At 38.3% G+C, this 24,216-nt stretch overlaps 2 protein-coding genes across 3 annotated transcripts in view; one reads left to right on the plus strand and one right to left on the minus strand.

Moving 5' to 3' along the window:
• Positions 1-1,928: 1,928 nt before the first annotated feature.
• On the plus strand, positions 1,929-16,885 carry serinc4 (serine incorporator 4). The gene is made up of 11 exons (XM_087794368.1): positions 1,929-2,430; positions 5,104-5,271; positions 6,043-6,221; positions 7,153-7,232; positions 7,424-7,517; positions 9,157-9,368; positions 9,982-10,077; positions 14,043-14,169; positions 14,243-14,355; positions 14,453-14,606; positions 14,683-16,885. Exons 1-11 carry the CDS (start codon positions 2,314-2,316, stop codon positions 14,888-14,890), a joined length of 1,548 nt encoding a protein of 515 aa, XP_087650494.1. The 5' UTR covers positions 1,929-2,313; the 3' UTR covers positions 14,891-16,885.
• A 502-nt stretch (positions 16,886-17,387) lies between these two features.
• adamtsl5 (ADAMTS like 5) overlaps positions 17,388-24,216 on the minus strand; it is a 28,835-nt gene continuing 22,006 nt past the window's right edge. For both annotated transcript variants that reach the window (XM_087794367.1, XM_087794366.1), the window contains exons 11-14: positions 23,811-24,018; positions 20,270-20,377; positions 19,208-19,279; positions 17,388-19,145 (exon numbers count right to left, since the gene is read on the minus strand). In XM_087794367.1, the coding sequence (XP_087650493.1) occupies positions 18,808-19,145; positions 19,208-19,279; positions 20,270-20,377; positions 23,811-24,018 (726 nt within the window). In that variant the 3' untranslated portion in view covers positions 17,388-18,807. The remainder of the gene's footprint in view (positions 19,146-19,207; positions 19,280-20,269; positions 20,378-23,810; positions 24,019-24,216) is intronic.

Genomic DNA, 24,216 nt, shown 5'->3' on the forward strand with positions numbered 1-24,216 from the left:
ATTAGGGAAATCTTGTATAATAATATAGACTTTTGGGCTCTAGGATTAAGTAGATTGGATTTCACGACCTCACCTTTTTTACACCACTAAGTGGTTTATTGTCAACATTATCTTCACAAACAAGGCTGGTTTGTGTTTGGCAGATACAAACAGCCAAAATTAAACATTAAGTGCAATTGAAAAACTTCTCACGATAAAAGTGAATAAGCAGAAAACTTCTACTGGTTTCTGTGCACAAGATGGTACCATAAATTAACTTTTTTTCTGTCACTCAATTCTGAGTGAGGTTAATGGCACATGCTAATGCTATTTTAGAGACGAGTCATATAAAATATCTCTCTCACAAAAATACAGTTATGTAAATCACGTTTTCGTTGTGTGCTTAGTAACAAACGCCTTATTGACCAGTACATGGCTGTTAAAGAATTCCGATTCCAAAAAGTTTCCTGGTTTCTACCCATCCGGAACACCATAGATCATAATAAATTATAAACATTAGACACATTTTTATCTCTGTCTACGATGACTTACAATACTCAAACCTGAATATCCTATTGTTTTTAAACTATTACCAACTTAACATTTTTAACAAGTGTATACAAAATAAAGATGGTTTATGTTTTATTTTCAAACCCACATTTAATTTCACCCTTTAATAAACTAGGTTGAACACAAGTTAATCCAGCAACACTCTTCATTAACTGCCCACCATGAAGCCGGGGTCAATGAAATATTTCAGACTACACAGGTGGACGAAGTACAGTCGGTGATGCAGGGGAGAGTATTTGCTCTACTTTCCCGCTAGTGTCCCGTCAGGGCAGTTGAAGGTTGTCCTGACTGAACAACGCTGGGATTATCCTGACGCTCCGCCCAGCACACTAACCCAAATCAAATCTGTCTCTATAAACTGAGCTCCGTGATCTATTTTCCTCGGACACAGAACAACACATCTGCCATTCATATTTCTACATCGATGGATACTTTATTGATCCCTCAAGGGGAAAATGATTTTATCTAAAGAGCGGGAGAGAATAATGCAAATATATAAGGTGCATAACTTGAATTCTGGGAGTTTACATGTGAGAATTTCATTTGTCTAGAAAAGCCCAGACACAAGAAAACACTTAATAGGGTTTCTCATACTTTCTCAGTCATAAACACCCTTTTAAACATAGTACATCAATACTTACAATACAATTAAAAACAACAGGATATTGACCATAATCTAAGAAGGTTTTAGTTATTTCAGGATGACCCGAAGAAGCATAAATAAACCAGGTCTATCATTTGCAACAATTCGAAACATAATTTAAAAAGATGTGCAAATTGTTTTTCCTATTAAAAGTATATTGAAGTTTCCTTCGTAGAATTTAATAAAGTCTCCCTATAGTGTCGGTTTAGAGTAACAGCCATGTCTTAAACTCTATGTTTTGCCATAGCCAAATCTCTGCGTGTACATTTGTTCACAAAAACAGAGAAAGACATTTGCTGTGTTTAAATCTTTGTATAAAGAACCATATTAAGTAATTGATATAGGATGTAAATGTATTTACCTCCTCCTGTCATGGACGTTTTAGAAAAAGTATGTAATGGCTAGTCTAGCAATTGTACTTTGAAATCCCCTTTGTCAACCTTGAACTAGAGTTGTCGTCTAAGGTACAGAAACTACATCTGAATTGAACGACAATAATGTTTTTTCTGGGTCTAAATCGTGGTGGGATCACGTAGTTATTATGCACCAACGGTGGGCATCCTGAGGTTTAAAGGTGTGGCAAATAGTATTGAACCATAGCAAGGGGGGTCAGATGCTGATCAGGGAGAGGAGGGACAGATGGGACGGACACATGATTCCGACCGACCTCGTCCTACACACCCCTCCTCCTCCTCTTCCTCCTCCTCCTCCTCCTCTCGCACACTTTGCCTAATCTCAGGGGGTAGGACGGCGAGAGCAAGGGGGAGGGCGGCGGGCATTTGCCACCTCCTCTCTCTTTTCTGGCAGCACCTTACACAGCCGCAGAGCCAAAGCAGGCAGGACATGGGTGAAACAACAAGTTATTCCCAAATGAAGCCGGACGGAGAAGGACTGAAGCGACACCCATGCTGAGGATCTGGACTACAGGGATCCCAGTCCAACTAGATTTACAGCTAATCCATCATAAGGAGCGTGTCGGGACAACCTGCTGCAGATTGTGGGTTTACTTTCTGAAAAACTGAGAGCAGCTTCAGGCCTCGTAGGAGACTGGGCCTCCCGGAGGGTCTAAGGATGCTGAGTTGAAGGCTCTCTAAGGAACATCGGATCCCTGCTGGACATTAATGGCCAAATGTAGAGTGTTTGCTGAAGAAAAGCAGTTTGAAGGAAGCATGTCAGCCAATCAGGGGATGAACCGTAGCGGCATCTACAACTACTTCCTTAACATGGTGGCCTATCAGGTGAGAGCTGGGGAGAAACTACTCGTCCATCCATCCACCCAATATTTTTCCATCCATCCTTCCATCATTTACCTAACCATCCATGCATCCCTCTATCCATCCAAATATGCATCCATCCATCCATCCATCTATCCATCCATCCATCCATCCATCCATCCATCCATCCATCCATCCATCCATCCATCCATCCATCCATCCATCCATCCATCCATCCATCCATCCATCCATCCATCCATCCATCCATCCATCCATCCATCCATCCATCCATCCATCCATCCATCCATCCATCCATCCATCCAAATATGCATCCATCCATCCATCCATACGTCCGTCCGTCCGTCCGTCCATCCGTCCATCCATCCATCCATCCATCCATCCATCCATCCATCCATCCATCCATCCAACCATTAACCCCATCCTTTTTCCATCCCTCCATCCACCCACCCATCTATCCATCCTTCCATCCATCTACCTGACCACCCATCTACCTAACCATCCATGCATCACTCTATCTACCCAAATATGCATTTATCATTCCATCTGCCATTGCATCCATTCGTTCATCCGTCCTTCCATCTATGAATCCGGCAATGTATTTATCCTTCAATCTGCCAATATATCCATTCATTCATAATTCATCCATCCTTCCATCCATGTATCCATCAATCGAGCAATGTGTTAATCATTCCATCTGGCAATGCATCCATCAATTCCTTCATCCATCCTTCCATCTATCAATTTATTCTTCTATCCATCCATTCATCCCTCCATCCATCCATCCAACCATCCATCCACCCAACCATCCATCCATCTATCTTCTTCAGCTTTTGGTGTTTCCAGCATTGTCTCAACAGGTTCTGCTAGAAGAGACTCAAAGCTCAATGTAAATTATTGTATTTTCTTGCATAGGTTTCCTACAGAAATTAAGAAATAAAAAAAATATATATATTTATTGAATTCTCATTTGATGTGACGGGTTGTCTGTCTATTTGCTCATGGTTCCCAAAAACAGATATTTAGTCACATTTCAATCCACCCTTGAGTAAGTTAAATCACTTTATTCTTTACAATACACACGACTATCCAACTTAAGCAACAGCAAAAAAAAAAAAAGATGAATGTTGTTTGCCTCATCATGACAATATAACATCCTGAACAATTTAATCTGCTGCTCTTGTCGGGTGTTCAGGCAGCAGGTTCAGCCGAGGCCAAGAAAACAGATCGTTCCATGTGTTTGGTCGTTTTATTTTTACTCTATAATTACTCTAGCTTGTGTTAATGGACAAGTTCATTCAATCTGATCCTGTTTGTAGTACTTTTGTGACCATCGATCACACATCTATCATAGCAAGAATCTGAGGGAGTTTTTGTCAAAGTTTTTATTCTGATTCTCATCTTTAGCTAACTGTGATGCGTAAACTTATAACAATCCTTGTTTTTCTTTTACGAGAAACATGTTATCATATTCTAAGGTGCTGATCCCCATCCTTGCCAAACAATAAACAGGAACACTGTAGGGAAATCTACTTCTCAGAACCCTAAAAACTATTTTGAAAACGCTTGTTGTGTCGTTTTTATGACTAAGGTTACCCCTCATGCTTGTGACAGTGTGTACGACTCAGACAAGCACCAGTGGTTTCATGTGTTGTTGTTAATAACGGAAGTTAATGATGAATATTCAGAGTTTAAGGCGTCCATGCAGAACACGACGTACATCCTCTAATAATGATTGTTTGCCAGTCCGTCCTCTCTAGTCTGACCTAAATATTCTCAGTGACCCAGCAAAGTATTTTGTGAATGCTTAACTCTTTGTCACATCCCACAGTCATTACCCCGACGAGAGGCTTCTAAAATCTGACCCTGATCCTGAGCTTTGATTCAGGCTGAAGGACCAATATATTCAACTTTAGATAAAGCACTTTATGTTGAAGGGGAGCTGCATGAATTTAAAATAGTTATTAATATTGTGATTATGTAAAAGCATTTGAAGACAATGCATTAGCCTGGGAAAGTGTGTGATCAGTTGTGCTCCTAAAGAAATAGAAAGTTATTTTCAATGATCTGTGCAAGATGAAATCATGTTCGAGTGACTTCCTATGATTAAAGCTCTATTTTTATTCATTATTTCCTGAGAAGATGTTCAATAATCTGTTCTGCTTGACCCATCAGATTATAAGTATCACGTGACGAGTTATAATGCTCTCCCTCTGGATCACTCCGTCCACGAATGACAACTTCGATTCATGGCGTTTTATTGACCATGATTTCTGATGAATGAGTTTTCAACCAATCACAGGCCTCACTGCTCCAATTCCACTCTGTGGCGTCAGCATCTCTTGTGTTCTCGGTGTGATCATGTAAGAGGGAAAATAATGAGTCACTGTACGTTTGTATTGGAACAGATGTAGGCCCAGGTCTTGCTCATTTGTCATTGGCTCACTAAATGCAGCTGCAGGAATTAATCAGACAGCAGCGGAGCTGATGCCAAAATACAATCTAGGTTGTCTGCTGCTCTAAATTCTTTCATGCAGTCAACAACTAACAAATAAACCACTTTAATTTGATGTGAACATTTATTTCATAAATCACATTTAGCCTAACTGAAGAAAATACATTTATTATTAGGTTTATGTTTTTGTAAATCCATTTCTCAACAAGTTTTTCTCTTCTCAGATCTGCTGTTGCTGTGGACCGGCTCCTTGTTCGCTCTGCTGTGCCTTCTGCCCGCCGGTCAAATCTTCCACCAGCACACGGGTCATGTACACCCTCTTTCACATCATGAGCTGCGCTGTGTCCTGCCTCATGCTGTCGCGCACCGTGTCTGAGCTGGTCAGGGAAAATGTGAGTCTGGTCAAACCTTAAGATAAAATAGTACAAGTTCAAGTCGCAAACTTGGTTGCAGTGTTACATATAAACACTCTTAGAGATGCATATGTAAATTAGAACATTTGTAATTGCATTTGCATATATCAATTAGAATCAGAAACTTGTATTGTGAGTGTTGTAAACACAACATAGGATTGTTTTTCTGGCGCCAGTACAGAATAAAAGAATGAAATAAGTTCAGACACAAAATAAGCAATAAGAAAAAACAGATCCAAGCACAGAGGCAGCCATTCTGCTGGGCCATTTTTTTTATTTATGATTACATGTTAATATTATTCTATTTCCCATGGTCCCCATAATTACTAATTTGTGAATGCAATTTACTTTTCTCTAAATCCTGTCTCAGATTTTTATACTTTGACTCAGCTATATTTACATAAAGATATTATTAATATATATATATATATATATATATATATATATATATATATATATATATATATATATATATATATATATATACAAGCTTTATTCTCCACACCACATTGCTTCCCTCAAAGTGTATTTATATATTTGACAGAAAACACAGTATGTTGCTTTTATTGTCAAGACATGTAAACATAAAAACTCTTAATTACAACCCATCTTGTCAGTGACTCTGATAAAAATCCATTGGTATAACAGTTTAAGAGTTTTAAATAGCTCTATTATTTTTCTGTTTTATCATGTTTTTAATCTGTATTAAATGAATGTTCTGTTGGTTAACGATGTGTGTGTGTGTTTCAGGTGCCTTTCTTCAACATGGTGTGTGACCAGGCTCACGGCGGGGGTCACTGTGAGATGTTGGTGGGCTACTCGGCCGTCTACAGGGTCTGCTTTGGGACTTCCTGTTTCTACCTGATGATGGCCATCTTTCTGATCGATGTCAAGTCCAGTCAAGACTTCAGGGCGCTCATACACAACGGGTCAGTGAGTTTGTATGTATTTGGCAGTATCTTGACGTATATTTAGATTAAATAGTTTAAGTCACTGTTGAGTAACGTCTCAATGAAACGTTCTCCTGCCCACTCATCTGCCTACAGATCTGTTTTTAGCTCTGTTATCACTCTTGTCACTACTGGGCTGTCAGTCGGAGCAGTGACGTGCTCTGGATTAGGATTTAAGCAACTGGCTTGCTGTTCGTCTCTGGAATAAATCTGCTCAGAGTAGTAGTCTAATCTGGGACCCAGTGAAAGGCCTCGGGGTCTTTAGTGGAGGTTTAATGGAGCTCGGTGGTTTGCGAGAGGTCAGGTGGTGACCCAGTGACGGACTGGTCGACCCACAAAGGTTGTCTGGATCACACATTTACACAAGGGGCCAATAAAGAAGTTGCATAGAATTATGAAGTGTTAAAATCAATCAGCAAGAGCATTTGAATTGGCTTGATTTTAGCTATAATATGCAATATTACTTTATTTCTTAATTGATGTGTTTTACTTACATTTGTAACTCTCTTTAATCGTTATGGACATTTTTCCCTTTGGTCCGCTTGCTTTTATCAGACCACAGGATACAAATTATATTTTTATTTAGACTAAAGGTTAACTGTGAAATAAATGTATTTTTACTTTTCATGAGGTATATTATAAACCAGTCCACCTTCCAAACAAGTTTGACTTTTAATGTAACAAACATAACATAGTTTTGACTTATTTAACACTTCACGTTTACAAATAATTCATCTTCACGACGACAATGTATTTAGTTAAACATTTAAATGGTTAAATTACGTTTTATTATGTTAGTTATTTAAAATAATGTGTGCCTATACACTCTTGTTGTACGTTTTATTTACACTTTGCCATTGTGTTTTTTTCAATATATTTTTCTAATAAAAGTGCTTGTCTTGTTTGGTAGGTTTTGGTTCCTGAAGCTGATCACTTTGCTCGGGATGTGCGCCGCTGCCTTCTTCATCCCCACAGAGTCTTTCCTACATGGTGAGAACAAGCTTTTTGCTCATGCGCTACACACGAAGCCCTGCTAGAGGGCAGCAGAGAGCTTCAGTCAACTTCATGCTGATGGTAAAAACTTTGGTGACACAATAATCCTGGCCCATCTTACATCTGTCAATAACACCAGTTTGTTTTCATTTTATTGACCACCATGCACTGTTTTATTCTCTCATCAGCTTGGCATTACGTCGGTGTGGTGGGAGGGTTTGCCTTCATCCTCATTCAACTCATCCTCATCACTGCTTTCGCTCACACATGGAACAAGAACTGGTGAGTTGGATGATGAGTTTTATCTCACATGCTTGAAGGCGGAAGATGTTGTCATGGCAACAAGTTTGAAATTAAAAATATGAAAGCCTTAAGGTCTCTTCAGTTGAACAGAATACAATATGAGACGGCCAGTCCAGCTCACTTGCTTCATAGTTTGATCAGAGCATGTTGTTTAAATCAGTCGTATCTTCATCTCTGCTCACTTTGTGCTACAATGGAGTCTAGATCCTAAGACTTTGAGCTTTTTATTTCACGTGTAAACAGTAGAAATTAGTTAAAATGTTCACCCAAAGAAACCAGCTGATCCAGAGTATATTCTGGATTTAATGTAGACCTGATCACAGCGAGCAGAACAAGGGGACCTGCCTCTCCTCTCTGAAGGCTCAGGAACGACACATTCTTCAGTTGTAATTGTTCCACTTGAGCCATTGCTTCCTACAGATGGTACCTGATGTGCTTCCCAGAGCACTTGAGATAATGATCAAACCCTCTTCAGCGGGCTGGAGTGTTTATCTCCAGTTATTAGCGGCAACATACCTTTGTGTTATTAGATACAACGTGGTGTGTGTGTGTGTGTGTGTGTGTGTGTACTGCAGTTGCAAACATGCAGAGGTTCACATCTGGAGATCAGTTTCTTTTGACTACAACTCTCCTGCTGCTGATGGATTCATACTTTGCCCACAAGAACTGAGTAAATCAAAGTCTGGCTTTGCTAACATCTGTCCTAACTTTAGCCGCATCTGGCCCAAATACATAAATACACAGACATGGAGAGAAACTTTCATCTATAGTATTGCATCCAAAAATCTACAGGAGAGAAACATTACTGTATTGAATAGATATTGGTAGTATCTATTTAATTAAAAAAAAAAAATATATATATATATATATATATATATATATATATACTGTGTATGACACACTGCATATATGGAAATTAAAATGCAACTTAAGACGTAACATCACAGCACATAATGACATATTTACATCTTCACGTCTCACACTTGTGTGTGCATGTGTAATTGTGCACACATGGTGGCAGTGATTGGAGTGTGCACAAGGAGAGGTAGAAACAATCAAAGATACCAAGGAAGAATGTTTCGTCCCAAATGGTTAATGCAAGTATATGCAATCCCATGCTTAGATACAAATATCATATATCAAAATATCATTTAAATCAGTGGTTCTGTTAACGGTGACGTGGAGATGAACTCTTGTTTACCATAACCACACCCACTCTGCTGTGATTGGTCAGGCATCGAGGTTTTTCACCACGTGTCTTTAATCATGGACGTCTCTACCTCCAAAGGATTTGTTGTATAAACAAAGCGGGGTGTGATTACAGCTGGCTGGAGGAGGAGTGAAGCCATTATTATGTCATAATGGACTCTGCTCTCGTAACCTCTCATTTGCCTGGATTTCAGAAGAGGGAGAACTTTATAAAGTAATAAGTTCAAAACATGGTCACGATGAGAGACTTATTGTATCTTGGAGAGACACATGAGTGAGTCAGGAGAGTTTGGTTCTCACGTTATTTGTCCTATAAGATTACAAAACATCTATTCGATGAACCACCGCCACCTGCTGGAGATCATCAACACGTGTCATTCTTTAATCAAGATGGTCACTGTTTCGTCAGGTTGACAGGAGCAGCAGAGAACAAGCGTTGGTATCTGGCGGTGACGTGTGCCACGCTCTTCTTCTACACCATCGCCACCATGGCCTTCGTCTTCATGTACAAGTACTACACGCACCCCGTCGCCTGCCACTTCAACAAGGCCCTGCTGTGGATCAACCTGGCCCTCTGCGGCCTCATGTCCTTCATTGCTGTCACTCCCTGTGTCAAGCAAAGTGAGTCAAGTAAACAGAACAACTTTCATCGCCGCCGATTACTGGAAAAATACTTTTCATCTCACACAAACACCAGCTGAAACCCTTGATAATTAAATGGAGGCCATTATTATCATGTTTATCACAGCTGCTCTGATTTGTCGGCACTTGTTCGGGTTTTACGACTACAACAACAGCTGTGAGAAATGTTTCACTACATCTACTCTGTAAGGCTGCAGATCATGTGTTTATTCATCTTATTTTTCAAGGTATTCTGATAAGAAACATATTCTTGATCATAAGAATGTTCTTGAAACATTAAGAGCCTTGTTTAAGTCAAGTTTACTCAAAAGATAAACCTGTAAACCAGTTAAAATGAATGAAACACATACAGTATTCAATTTATTTTGACTGTTTTTATCTGAAGGTTATAAGGCGTGAATAAGATACTAATGTTAAAATGGTGCAAAAGAAGTCAGGAACCCCTTGAATGATGTTTGTAAATGCTGGTTTTGCATTGAAACTCAATGTAACATGTTTGGTTCAAATCGTCTAAGATTAAGCCTGTAGCATCTCTTCATCCTCCATCGTCTCATCGTCGGCCCACATGCTCTCCTTTCTCTCGCCTCTGCAGAACAGCCTCGCTCTGGTCTCCTCCAGGCCTCCATCATCAGCTGCTACGTCATGTACCTCACTTTTTCAGCGCTCGCCAGTCGCCCACCAGAGACAGGTCAGCAGCGACTCTTGTTTGTGTGGATCATAAACAGTTAGAACCCATCATTATTCAAGAGAAGGAGATAGAATTAAACAAATAATAGTTTTAATTTAGATGTCAGGTAAATCCAATATATTAAAATATATTTAATTACTTGAAATATTTAAAACAGCCAGATGTACATAAGGGGCTATCAGACAAAAAACACTTTTAATACTCTTTTAATTCATGTTGATGGAAACAAATACTCAAAAAAGGAAAAATAAAAGGAGGAGAAGCAATGGAAATTACTTACTTACTTACTTGCTTTCTTTTTAATGAATGATGAAAATGAAAATTTACTTTTTTAAATTGTTTAAATTTATGTGAAACATATCAACACGATTATCTTTAGTCTTTTTGAATTCGTTTTTTTAACAGTACTAAGCCCACATCATTGTAATTATTTCAATGTTGTGATATCTACATATTTATATCTTAAGATATTCGATCTCCTTATATTTGCGTTAATTCAACACTAATTATTCTCTGGTAGCGATGGGACAAATAGTTAATTTGTAAGAATGTTACATTCACTTAGTTCACTGAGTCTGGTTCACCAAAACAATGGTCTTTTTTCCAGTTGATGTTCATGACTGTTGTTATTTAATTTAGCCACTAAGTGGATTCATTTGTTATAGAGTGTTTTTCACGTTGGCATGGGAACGTTTCATCTGCTTAGAGAAGTTCTCTTTTATAGCTAAATGAAGGAAAATGTTGACTTTCTTTCATTGATGAAAGTGGTGTTCAAGGTGACTCCAACACAGTCAACAACACAGAGATATAACAATTAATATAATTGTTAAATATAGATTGTTCTCTATCAGTATCTGAAGATACCGATATCCCGACATTTAAAAAAAATGACAGTACATTCATGTCACCTCAGAAGAACACGTTTTTATTGCCTTACATTTCTATTTATTTAGCATCAAAAATAACAAAAAGCTTGTGACAAAAATGTTCCGGAACTTGCCTGAACAACTGACGCACTAGCAAGAACTGGGGCCTGAACTCTTTCTGCACCACAGAGAGTAACACACCTTTAAATGATCCATGGATCTGAATAGTCTTTTCTAAATAATTATTTTAATAAATGTTTATTTACACATTTAGAGGTAATTTAATTGAAATGTTGTGTTTTGTACAGACACAAGGTTGCATAACATCCTTGGTGAAGTTAATTAAGACATTTTAATTTAAATCTAAATACATTTATCTTTTCAAAAGCTGGTTAAAAAATAAGAATAACTTCATTATCTTAACGTTTTTCCAGGTAAAGGCAATGCAGACAGCATTCAACAGTACAGTATGAGATCACTTAGTACCACACACACACACGGGCATACTTAGAGAGTCACATGATGCAATCCTCTATTGTTTGTGTCTACTTTTATCCCATAAATCACCTGGTGGCTCCAGGTGAGACAAGCAGCCTCCACATGACTGAGACATTAGCGCAGCAGCTTGTCAGAGGCCCCATCTTATCCTGGCTTTACATCTGAATAGCAGCTTTTGAGTATAATGCGTACACACACACACGCACACACACACACACACACACACACGTTCAGATAATGTGCGATGAGATGTGCTCTGACATGCTGCCTGCAGGGATTGCGACCTGCAGCGATGGCAGACTAACGGATATTTGTTTCACATTCCTGGAGGATCCATTGACAGCATAATGATACAGGAAACAGCATCATTACACATGTTTCGGGGAAAGATGGACTCGCATGCCAGTTGGTAATGATATATCAGTGTGTGTTTTATGACCGCGGTGGAGGTCACTGAAGCGACAACTAGCACAAATAAGGGCAGCGGAATATGCATGAGCTGCTTTACCTTTAAATGTCATCAGATGAAGACTGAAGGAGAGAAACACTCTTGTCTGCTCTTGTTTGTATAAACATTTTTCAGGATGAAATTACACTTACTATTGTTAGTCAACTCATCCTACGAGATGTTACGTGTGTTTCTGAGATGTGCTTATGATCAATTAACGCGGTCAAATAGTACTTGCCAGAGATTGACATCTTGTCTTGTGAAAAGATGGAAAAGAAATGTCCACTAGAAATGATGATTTTAAAAAAAGGAAAATTTAACCGGTGTGTATGTGTGCCTGTGTGTTCACCTGTGTGTTTAGGTGTGTGCTTATGTGTGTGGGTGTTTTTGTTTGTGAAATTTTAAAATAATGTTTCAGTGAATTAGTTCATTGAGTCTCAATCAACAACATGAAGGAAATTATACAAAGTACGATTAGAAAAAGTAGTGTAACTAAATAAAATTGAGTGGTTTAGATTCATCTTGGTTTGTATGTAGCTGTGTGTGTGTGTGTGTGTGTGTGTGTGTGTGTGTGTGTGTGTGTGTGTGTGTGTGTGTGTGTGTGTGTGTGTGAGAGATAGATGGGGAGATTTCTTTCATAAGACACAACACTATAGACATTGTAGAAAATTGTTGTGGAAACATTTGTCTTTGTAATGAAACACCTCTTATACTGGATAAAGGAACACACAGACAGACACACACACGCACACATTCAGACACACACAACAAACCTTATTGTCTTTCATTTTTCATACAACTTGGTACGTACTTGTCTGATGATATTCAAGGATGTGTAAATACTCTTTGGGTTGTCCTCACCATAGTACACACATTTACAAACATAATTACCTATGATTAATAATCTATTTATTCATTAATTAGTTAATCGCTGATAAACTAGAAACTGATGCCATGTGGCTCTTCTCAGGTGAGAGGCCCGGGACACACTAGGACTTTTTGGAGAACCAAACTATTTGCTGCCACTACAACCGTTTTGATACAAACTTTTTTTTTTATATAGTAAATGATATATCTTATCTTTTCTCTGTACTAAACAATAATCAACATCAACATGTTCTCACAACGTTTTCATGAACACACATTAAACAATGTGTTCAGGTGTTACCAAGAAAGTCAGCCAGACCTTTTCTAGGAAATGAAACGAAGGAGAAAGAAAGTGACACTTGACCTTTGTGTGGAACTCTTTAGCAACATCAAGTGAACAGACGTTTTTTCAACAATTTCTTTCCCAAAGCTAATGTATTCTGTATATAATTGGGCCCAGGTTTAATGACTAAGTATGAGACGAGTGTATCAGTGGAACATCTCATGTGGAAAAGTCTGGAGACCAAGTTATTTCTGAACACTAGGAGAGGATAGTTAAGAGATGAGTCGGGTGAAATTTGTTAAAAAAGGAGGTACCAGGTGAAAGAGGAACCCAGGAAGTTCTTGGATGCAGTAAAGAAGGAGATAAACAGCAGAAGTGCCAAAAGGGATGTATGTGTTTATTGTCCAATGATTGATGGTCATTTATCTTTAAATATGTTGATGTGCTAGATTGTGTGCTTTAGAAGTAGTGATGAAAGTTGTGTTTTGGAAATTTCAAAGTGGTTTGATGTTGAAAATAAATTGCTGAAGATGAACATCAAGTGTCATGAGATAACATTGACACTTATTTGACAATTAAAATATTATTGAATAAATGTTCTTTCTCCGAGTTATATGACTTTTTACGCTCTCTATGATGAAAAAAAATTGATTCAGATTTTCTTCAAAAGCAGTTTAATTACAAATGTATTTCATTGTAATATTTAGTGTAAATATAGTTTAAATCTTTATTTGTAATTCTATATTTCGTCTGGAAATTATATATTATTAAGTCGATATTTTGAAATACTTTTTTGTTTTTCTTTGATGTTTTTTCCTTCTTATTTTTCAATCAATGTCATTTTTGTGAATATTTATTCCTGAAACTGTGTTGAGCTGCATAAGTGTGAATATATTCACATTTTACTACAAACTATGATCAGACAAATATGGAAAACGTTAATTCAATAGATGAAGGTGATGTATTTTATTGTCAACCACCTGCTTTTTCTCTCCGAACACAGTGATGTATCAGGGCATGAACATGACCGTCTGCTACCCCAGCGTGGGTCAAGATGGTATCCAGAACGAGGGCAACGCTGTGGCCATCATTGGAGCCGCCATCATGTACTGCTGCGTCCTCTTTGCCTGGTGAGGAAACAACAAGCACAACTAAGACAAGAAAAGCTCCATGAAAAGTAACTAATATCGTGTGTGTCAACAGCAATGAAGCCTCCTACCTGGCGGAGATGTTTGGCCCATTTTGGATGATCAAAGTTTATCGCTACGAGTTCCAGAAGGCCTCCTGCTGTTTCTGCTGCCCCGAGGAAGAAGAGGGTGAATATAAAAACAAAAACAAACAGATTTACTAAAAAAAAAGGTCCGTTTTGAGAAGAATCTACTTTAAAATCCTCTAAATGTCTCTTGACTTCAGCAGAAGATGAGTTTGTGATCGACGACAACTTCAAGGGCTGCCAGAAGGTGATCCACAACGAGACCCAGAGAGTGGCCTACAGCTACTTCTTCTTCCATTTCGTCTTCTTCTTGGCCTCGCTCTACGTCATGATGACGCTCACCAACTGGTTCAGGTGAGTCACCACCAGGCCTCTCGAAAAGAGAGACAAAAACACCCCCGAACCTAACTTCTCTCACGCCTCTTCTCAGCTATGAGTCGGCGGTGCTGGAAACAACCTTCACGCACGGCAGCTGGTCGACGTTCTGGGTGAAGATGTCCTCGTGTTGGGCCTGCGTCATCCTCTACCTGTGGCTGCTGCTGGGCCCGCTGTGCAGCTGTCAGCCGGACGCCAGGCCTCGACGCTCCCGCATCAAACGCCGCTCGGGCTCGTCCCGCCACGTGACGGTCAGCGTGTGACGGACACGTGAAGATAGGAAGGAAGAGCATCTCTTCACGCTGGAGATGACATGTGACCCAGAGTGCAGCGAGAAGACAATACGAGGAGAACCTTTTATATCTGACCTGCACTCTTTAAATTGCCAAAGGGATGAACTGGTGAAAAGTATGGGAAGTGGCTGGATATGTTCTATTTTTTCGATTAGTATTTTTTTTAATGTTTTAGTTAGTATTGAATTATAGTCACAGTCGTACACGCAAACCTGGTGAAGCAACTTTCCTCAAAAATATATAATAAATAAATGACGGAGAGCTGAAGGAAATAAGGGAAGGAAATATATATCTATGACAAGGTTCAAGGCCAAAATGATGTCTGTAAAGTCTTGAATGTTTACACTGGTGCACATGGAAGACTTTGTAGAGCTTATTGAGAAATATCCACCCACAGTTGACGCTTTCTGTGCCACTTTTTTATAGTAAACTGTTTGACCAACTCATCACTGTGACAGATCTGAGATCATCCAGTCACTGTTTTAGGAACGTATGACTTTAGCTATGCTAGCGCTCTAGATGTTTGAGCAGTTTGAACATGGAAAGATTTGTAGATTCTCAGAAAAATAATAAGAAAGACACTGAAAAGAGAATATTACTGATACTGGGGGTTTTGCGAAGGCCATGACGACTTTAAGCAAGCCAGAACGATCCAAGGTATTACAGCAATAATTCAGATGATGTCATCTGTGTTTTTTTACCCAGTTCAGTGGTGCATGATGTCTTAAGAATGTGCTTCGACTGCTGTGAGAGAAAAGCTATGAAAATGTTAAAAAGCTGCAGCTTATTCGACATCCATTTTTTTTAAGGGAAAACAAATGTGTAGAAAAATATATCCTTAATTAATACAAGTAACACATTTTCTACCAAATGATGACAACTCTAATCATTTTTAAATTCTGTGTATTTAACACCACATTTACAAGTATTTACGAGTGCTATTGGTGAAAGGTACTTTCTGAACAAAAGAACATGACTAATTGTTCATCTTTGGATAAATCGATTTAGGTTGTGTAATTGAAAAGAAGCTGCGGTGGAATAAAACATGTTGTAAAGTCAAAACAGCCTGCATTGGGAAAAGAAAATAGCATTTATGTTTTTGATTTACATTCCTTCTTTTGGTTTTATGTTTTATACTGCGATATAAAAGTTTAATGCCCGAAAGGATTACATTTTTTTTGCTTCTTGCCTTCAGATAATGTAGATTACTGCAGCTCTAAATGGCCATGAGACGTATTAAGAGAGTGGAAGACACGGGTTGATGATATTATGTTTAATACTGGAGACCAAGAAGTTGGTGTTTTTTACTATTGACTCCGAATATTCCACAAACACTGCAAAACTGAAATCTAAGCAAGTATGTTGGTCTTTTTTGGAGTAAAAATCTTATAAGAAAATGTTCCTTACCCTATTTGCAGAGTCAATTAAAAAGAAAACATGCTTTATTTTAGTCCAATATTCTTCAAATAAGGTTAGTAAATCTATCATTGACAATAATGTGATATTCTTAATCAAAACAAGACAAAAACACTTATACACTCAGATTTCAGTTTTGTCAGTGCATGTGAAGGCGAAGTCACCATTTGGGGTCCATACCATGAACTTTCTAAACCTCTTCCTCTGATGTACGGCCGCACTATAAACAGTTATTGTTCAAAACAATGCTCCTGTCGACAGGTTTACTTGCGCTCGTCTCTCTGCTGAAAGAAACTGTGACGGCGGGTGTTTTTATTTCCGTTATTTTCCTCTGTTCTAGCTGTGAGTCATTTTCAAAGTAAATATATTATTTCTTACAAATGCTTTGTCTGTTATTTTGACCATAAATGAATGGACACTTTTCTCATGTTGTCATTTATGAACAAATGTCTTTCATGTGAAGTTTTCAGGATCATTCATCCAATAGATTTCAAAGGTTCTCCAGTTGAATGCAAGACACACATTTACCTAAAAAAGATGCTGAATTCAATCTTATATTTATATTGTTTCTGCAACTGGAGATGATGGAAAGTTACAAAAATCCACCTTATTTTTGTGTCAAAGCGAGGATGAAGTACTGTATAACATGACTCACAAGCCAGAAAATTGGAAACACAAATACACAGACTAATGAAATCAAAGAAAGTAGGAAAGGGAATGCAGACAGGGAGGAATAGGGTAGAAACTCTTAAGCGGAGATCTGTGAATGCAAGTACAAAGACGAATCTTTATAGCAAAAGTATGTATGTTATCTCCATTTTTTGGTTTATGTGAAGCGTCTTTGCTTACCTTGAAAGGTGCTATAGAAAACTTGGGTTTTATTATTATTATTATTATTACTATTAAGTAGAATTTAAAAAAAATGCATCATAAAAATGAACAAACTACTGAAAATGAAAAAGCGAGTATTATAAAAGCACATATAAAACTATTAAAGCTTTATAGTTTGTTTCAACCCATAATAGCTTGACTTTAGGTAAATGAGCACAAATAGATGAACCAAATGTTTAGTAAACATATTATATTATTGACAAACATCAAAAGATCGTGAAGACAAAAAGCATAACAAACAGATATTTTGGCAAACATAGATGAGGTTGAACAAATCACCATTAAAGTAATTCGTTTAAATGTACACTTTAAAGTCACACAGAAATACTTTACAAAAAGGCATTGGAGACATAAGTTGTGTGTCTGTTATGGTTTTTAACACAATTGTTTATACAGGTATACACTGAAGATATTGGTGCACAGCTATTGATGCCATCATAAACCTGGATGTTTAAATGTTTTTTTTTAATTGGTGCTGGTCACGTTGAAGAACACAGAGGAATTTTATCCATAAATATTTCCATGATAATTCATCCTCACCTTTTACATGCCTCTGGTACTAGCTTTGACACGGGCCCAGGAAACGCACATGTCTACAATTTTGCAAAAAATAGCTAGCTTAAGTGCTAATGTGGCAGAAGTGCTTTGTGTAAACAATGTTCAGATGCTACTTATTTTTGACTGGATTCTTGAGGATATTTTCAGAATAAATCGTATAACTATCTCGTACAGTTATTCCGAATAAACGTATGATAACATTAACTGTGGCACTAATAAGTCCAACTGACCCAAACATGATTGTTACTATTTTATGTCTGCAAAACCTGTAGATATAAAAATATGCATTTCCTGATTATGTAGTTTCTGGACCTCAAACTGATGGCCTGTGGGCCAATATAGGCCTGTTCAACAGTAGTGCGTTGCCCGGTTTTGACATCAAAGTTGAGTGTTTTTTTTTTTCTCAGACGTCTCTCTGCCAAGTTGTTCTGCATGTCGTGCCAAGGCTTGTGACAGCCAACGCCAATTAGTCACTTTGTTGCTCATGTCTGCTCAGCAGGGGAAACATCTTGAACAGGAATTGCCTCCCACCTCGCTGGAGCTCCAGAGGGTGTTCAAGTGTGTTCTTTTTGGAAGGGGGGAAAACTTGGAAGGGAAATATTTGCGGGAATACTTGATGCAGGTCAGCGTCACGCCGGCTCTACCTCCAGCGTTTGAGAATTAAATAGTTAATCTAATTTATTATAGTCCTTTGAGAGAAGCTGGGTGGAATATTGTTACAAGTTTACTATCAAGAGTGTAAAAGAGAGATTTAAAAAACACATGCTTTATGGACAATATTAAAAAAAACAAAAAAAGTCAAATTTTCAGTCAAAGATCTTTGGTTTGTGTTTAAAGGTGGCTGCATAAATGCCACCTAAAGTGCTCTGTTACAATAAGCTGCTCATGCTTTTAAATTAAGTTCTGTGAGTTCCAAGTGTCTAATGACAATTGCGTGTCGTCGACATGGAACGACCAGATCCTGTAGCTGGTGAAGGAGGTACGACACTGTGTGTTTTTTTTTTTTAAAGCTTTTCCTCTGGTCATCCTCCACTGGGCGCCGCTTGGTTCTTCAGTCCTCTGTTGCTGCAGAGCTTCTCCAGCTGCCGCAGCAGCTCGTCCTCCCTGGGTCGGTACGGAACCACGTAGCTGTCCTCCTCCAGCAGGATTCGGTTCAGTGTGTGTTCATAGTTGACGTGCAGACGCACCATTATTATATACTGTTTCCCGGTCTCCAGCTGAGGGCAGTCGCACGTATTTGGGGCCCACAGGAACTCTCGGTGCTCCAGGCGGTAGCGGTTCCTGTACGTGTGGACGATCTGGACGTCGTAGCGCGTCTCCTCGCCTCGGTACAGCTTCCCGAAGACTTTAGCGCGGAAAACTAATGGATAGAAGACATTGTTGCGTCAGATTCAGTCTCAAGTCATTTCCACTCAAACTTACCGAAATCCTTGTGACAATACTGCCTCTGGCGTTCCCGTCGACCTTTAACCCGGTAACATTTACCGCAATTTCCTGCAGATCAGAAAATCTAGTTAACCCACGAGTATACACAACTGACTTCTGTTCAGTTACTTTCTGGTCAAACTTTATTTTACCTACTCGGTCACAAACTAAACCATAGAACAGTGTTATGTGCTGATGATAGCAATGAAAGGTCAATTTTATTTATACACATTCGTGTCGGGTATAATATCTGAAAGTTGGATCGAACAGAATCTAAGATGCTTTACATCTTTTTGTTGGTTTTTGCAAATGTGCTGAAAATGTTTAGATTCTATTTATATATCATTTTTACACTTTTATTAACAATTGCTTTTTGGTGGTTTTCTGTAAAAAAATTGTATTTGTACAAAATATTCGAAGGTGTTGACCTTCTTTGATAGCTTCTATATGTAGCTGCTGTTAAGAACTACGGCATCCCTAAAGGCCCAAAACTGGAAAACATGACTTTAAAAAACATGGTTTACAATCATTTATTCAAATAAATGAACTTGCATGTGACTAGTTCTAGCTCAACACTGCAGACAACTGACCAGAAACTGTTTCCTTCAACTGAGAGAAATCTCTAAACTTAAAATAATAATGTCACAACACAATCTGGTGCTTATAATCCATGGGTTTATGTCTTCTTGTTTAGTCTATTGTAACAGTTTATTTTCGTGTCTAAACAAGAAGGAGCTGTTTCGCCTGCAGTTAATACAAACCTCTGCAGCGAGAATTCTAGTAGAAGAACTCACATTTTTCCGATCCTTAAAACTCTTCACTGGCTGATACTGTTTACAAATAACCTTTACTTACTTACTTACTTTATTGATATAATGTGTACTTAGACAGCCAGGTCATGCATGTTTAGTTGGTTAAGTGTCAATACTATACTTAAATCATACAAGTAGATTTCTTCATTCGAAACGTTTCATAAATGAAACGAGGCCCTTGGCAGAGGTGTGCTTTGTTCTTTTCTAGTTAAAAATATATTGGCATCTTTAATAAAAGTTCACATACTTCCAGGTGAGGGCTGAGGCAGCAGGTTCCTGTGGTTCTCTTCACGCTCCAGGCGAGGCACGATGGGCTGGTGAGGCGGAGCACGAGGAGGTTTAACCGGACTTAAAACTGCAAGACAATGTTTTTAAATTAATACTGAACATGCATTGCTTTTAATATTTCAATTACTGGTCTGTAAATCAATCAAAAAACATGTGATCATTAAAGTGATTTTAATATAAACATCTGACTTTATGAACCTGATTATTTGAACCTGATGGTGTTAATAAATAATGGCTGGCCTTTAGAGCACTCGTCATATAAAGAATACAAATTAAGAATCTTTTTTTCTAAAAGCACAACAAAAATAAATTGATGAATCATTTTTCAAAGCAACATACTGCAGAATTCAAGTTTTTTTTCAAATAGCACGACCTGCTAACAATCCACAAATGGCTTTGAACGTTTTTAAAACCATCCATCAAAATGTTGCCGGTGGCATTCTGTCAAAGATGATTGGTCATTCAGTTGTGTGTGTGGTCGAGTGCCACGGTAACCTCCAGTAACACTTCCAATTATCTACCACACACAACTGGGTAAATAGAGACAACTACAGATACACATTATCTTTCAACACAAAATCATTACACATTACGGATAATAAAACATTCAGACTTCGATTTTTAAAGCTTAAAATCTCACAATAAGGGCTTTTGAGAAGCGTTGATTCAAGCCCAATGAAAATAAGCAGTATTTATAATACTAAATCATTATAGTAGTTTGTTTGGTGAAAGCATATAATTAAAGCTTGTGGGATCAAATCCTTAAATAATAATAATGATTCTTAATTTACATGGCAACAGTTTTTCTCTCTGGCCTGAATCCAGCAGCTGGAAAATGTTTGTGGAGGTGACCAAGATTTATTGCGGTACTGAATCAACTTGGACAGAAAGCACAAGTCCCCCGGGCTGTTTCCATGCAAGTGTTTTCTAGCAGAAATCCTACACATGTGTACTGCAGACTTATCGCAGATACACAATCACATTCCTTAGAAGCAGCAGCACGTCAGGTTCACCTGACTGAGAGACGTGTTTGGACTGTGCGGGACACTGATAACATTTCAACTTTCTAATAACAGTCTCTATTCATGTATTATAACATTATCAATATTCTAAGATCTCAACGACTGAACATTGTCCTTATATACATCATCTTTTTTTTTCTTACCCTCCAGCAACAAAAAACAGCCAATCACAGCAATTCTCGTAAATATTTCAAGGCCAGATGAGATCTTTAAATAAATCATCTATAGGAGCAGAAATTTCACATATTCCTTTTCCAAATCTTTTCTTGAAGAAAACCGTCTTTTCCATGACTCCATTTGATCAATATTTCATCATATCTGCTACATTATAAAAAAATACTGAAGCCTGTGAATCCACCGTTCATACCTGTGTGCGTCTGCTGATGTAAACAGGATGTGAAGATTATTTATTGAACACTGGCTTTTGAAGTAAGAAAGATACACAATTTTCAATGGACTGAAAATCAAGTTTGGCAACACAGTAGCAGCAATTCTTCATAATGATCATAGGGATAGATAAGGAGAGTGGCTTTTATAGTCACGAGTACTCTGAGTTTGGAGCTGAATCACAGCAAAAGCAAGCAGAACTGAGACATAAATCAAACAAGAAAGGACAGGAAGGACAAACATACTCAACTAATGGTTTTCAACCACTTAAAAGAAAGGATGCAGTTTTGCATCCCTTCAGATCAAATCAGTCATCTGTGGCGCTCGACCAAACTTGTGTTTCCTCCCTAAACCATTTTCAAAAGAAACTCTCAGTTTGCTTCCTTTCACACCAGACAGACGTTTTGTCCCTTCGTCAAGGTTGTTCAAACTCAAGTGGTGTAGGATCCTGGTCGAGGCCACAGACCAGTAAAGACATACATTAATGTAAAACATCTGTGGGCCGTATTGTTGTGGTGACAACATGTGGCTCAATGGACCGTTTGTTGCCAAGTGCTCAGATATTTTTAGAAGTTCACAAGTTGTTGTTGCTCAAAGGAAGAAGTCGACATTCCCTTCGTGCTACGCTTTAATGTGGCTGTGGCTTTATCTTATCTGGCTTATTATAAATGGCCCATAAAGTACCTTTGTGGTGTATTTTATTCACTGACCACAATTGAAACCCACAAACACCACTCTAACTCTACGTCCCATGATGCATTGCAACAGTTTAACAACATCTTAAAGTAGTCAAATGATGATTGAAGGCGTTTGACCAAGGACATTCTTACTCTCTTGCCACAGATGATCTGTAATTCAAAGCATGTTTATTTTATTCACATTTGAAACTAAAAAGTACTAAAAAATCCAGCTAGGTTTTGGATCTTCCGTTCTCAAAAAGAAGCTCTTGCTTGTAGTACAACACATCAACACAGTGAATGTTACTTAAATGTGACGTAAATATATACACGTTTTTTTTAAATAGGAAAAAACTGGTTGTTCTTTTTCCACATTTCAACAAAAATGGACTTCCAATAGAGTAGATGTTAGCAAAATGAAGGAAGTATCTGAAGGAAATTAAGAAATAACAATTGTTATGTATTATTTAACTTATTATTTAACTGAATTACATTGTATACAGTGATACATTTGTTGATTCTATGTGTTGCTTGTTCTGTAATGGGGGTCGTGGGGGGCTGGAGCCTATCCTAGTTTCTTAGGGCGAGAGGAGGGGGACACCCTGAACAGGACTTCAGTCTGTCACAGGACACACAGACACACAACCATTCACACACACACACTCATACGGACAATTTTCCCAAGTTCCCTATCAACTCTCTGTATGTTTTAGGAAAGCGGGAGGAAACCTGAGTGCCCAGGGAGAACATACAAACTCCACACAGTTGGCTGCCACTGGACGTGGAAGCGAACCGGCAACCGTCTTCCCTTGAGGCGATTGTGCTAACCACTGCATTACTGTACATGATATAATCAAATATATACGTGTAGTTTCATTAGAACTATAGTGTGGAAAAATAACAATACTTAAGGAAAGCAATTTAACTCTGAAATTCCTTTTATTTTAAGGGAAATGTTAAAAGCCAAAAGAAGATTAGATCCTAAAAAACGACATATTTGGATTCTGAATTTTAGGACGAGTCACAAAGTGTTCAAGAGAAAATCTGGAATTGTTTACAAACGTGTTGTTAGTTCACTGTCAAACTTTTAATTAAATTTGACTCGTGAGAGCCTGTTCCAGACATTCAACATTTCTATCACTGTGTGTATTTGTCATGCATTTATCCCCTGATTTAAATCTATATTAAGACCCATGAATGTTTTAATCTGCTCAATGAGGAATCTTGTTTCATATTCTCAGCGGGAGTCAAAAATAACTTAATGTGATAATTGTGTCAGATGTGTATTTGTTTGTTGCTACAACAGCAGAACGGACGACCAGGACACGAGACACACTCTAGTTGAGATCGTCTGCATCCATCAGTGAAATACATGAATGAACCAGAAATGTTTGTTGAATGTCGTGAAACTTACACCAGTGGCTTCGAGGGGTGACGGGGTGAGGACGGCTGGTGGTGCTGGGGGCTCTGGTGGTGGTCGTGCTCGTGGGTTTCCCCCACGGGTTGTAGCTGACGGTGTGGTGGTTCTGACGCAGCGGACTCTTCCCATGGTAGAGCTGGTACTGGTCAGGTGGTAACCAGTACTCGTACTCGATCTCTGGGTCTCTGTCCGTAGCCAAGACCTGCGGTGTCAGGAACAAACGTCGTTTGTAGAGAATAAAGTGTAATACAACTTCCATGGAGCTGTTACACAATAAGTACAACATATCTGGACATCAAGAGAAAGTATTTCCTCATCTTGGATGAATTTAATGTTCTTCTTTGTGTTATCTAATAAAAGCACTTTGGTTTGATCAGGCATCTGTCACAATAACAAGTTC

Source organism: Callionymus lyra, chromosome 6, assembly GCF_982586985.1.
Source record: "Callionymus lyra chromosome 6, fCalLyr1.hap1.1, whole genome shotgun sequence".
Lineage (NCBI taxonomy): Eukaryota > Metazoa > Chordata > Actinopteri > Syngnathiformes > Callionymidae > Callionymus > Callionymus lyra.

Excerpts from the sequence above, each read along its gene's own strand:
- serinc4 (XM_087794368.1), top strand. The coding sequence starts at position 2,314 with ATGGCCAAATGTAGAGTGTTTGCTGAAGAAAAGCAGTTTGAAGGAAGC. Across the intron at positions 2,431-5,103 it reads TTAACATGGTGGCCTATCAG|ATCTGCTGTTGCTGTGGACC; the intron begins GTGAGAGCTGGG and ends TTCTCTTCTCAG. Across the intron at positions 5,272-6,042 it reads CTGAGCTGGTCAGGGAAAAT|GTGCCTTTCTTCAACATGGT; the intron begins GTGAGTCTGGTC and ends TGTGTGTTTCAG.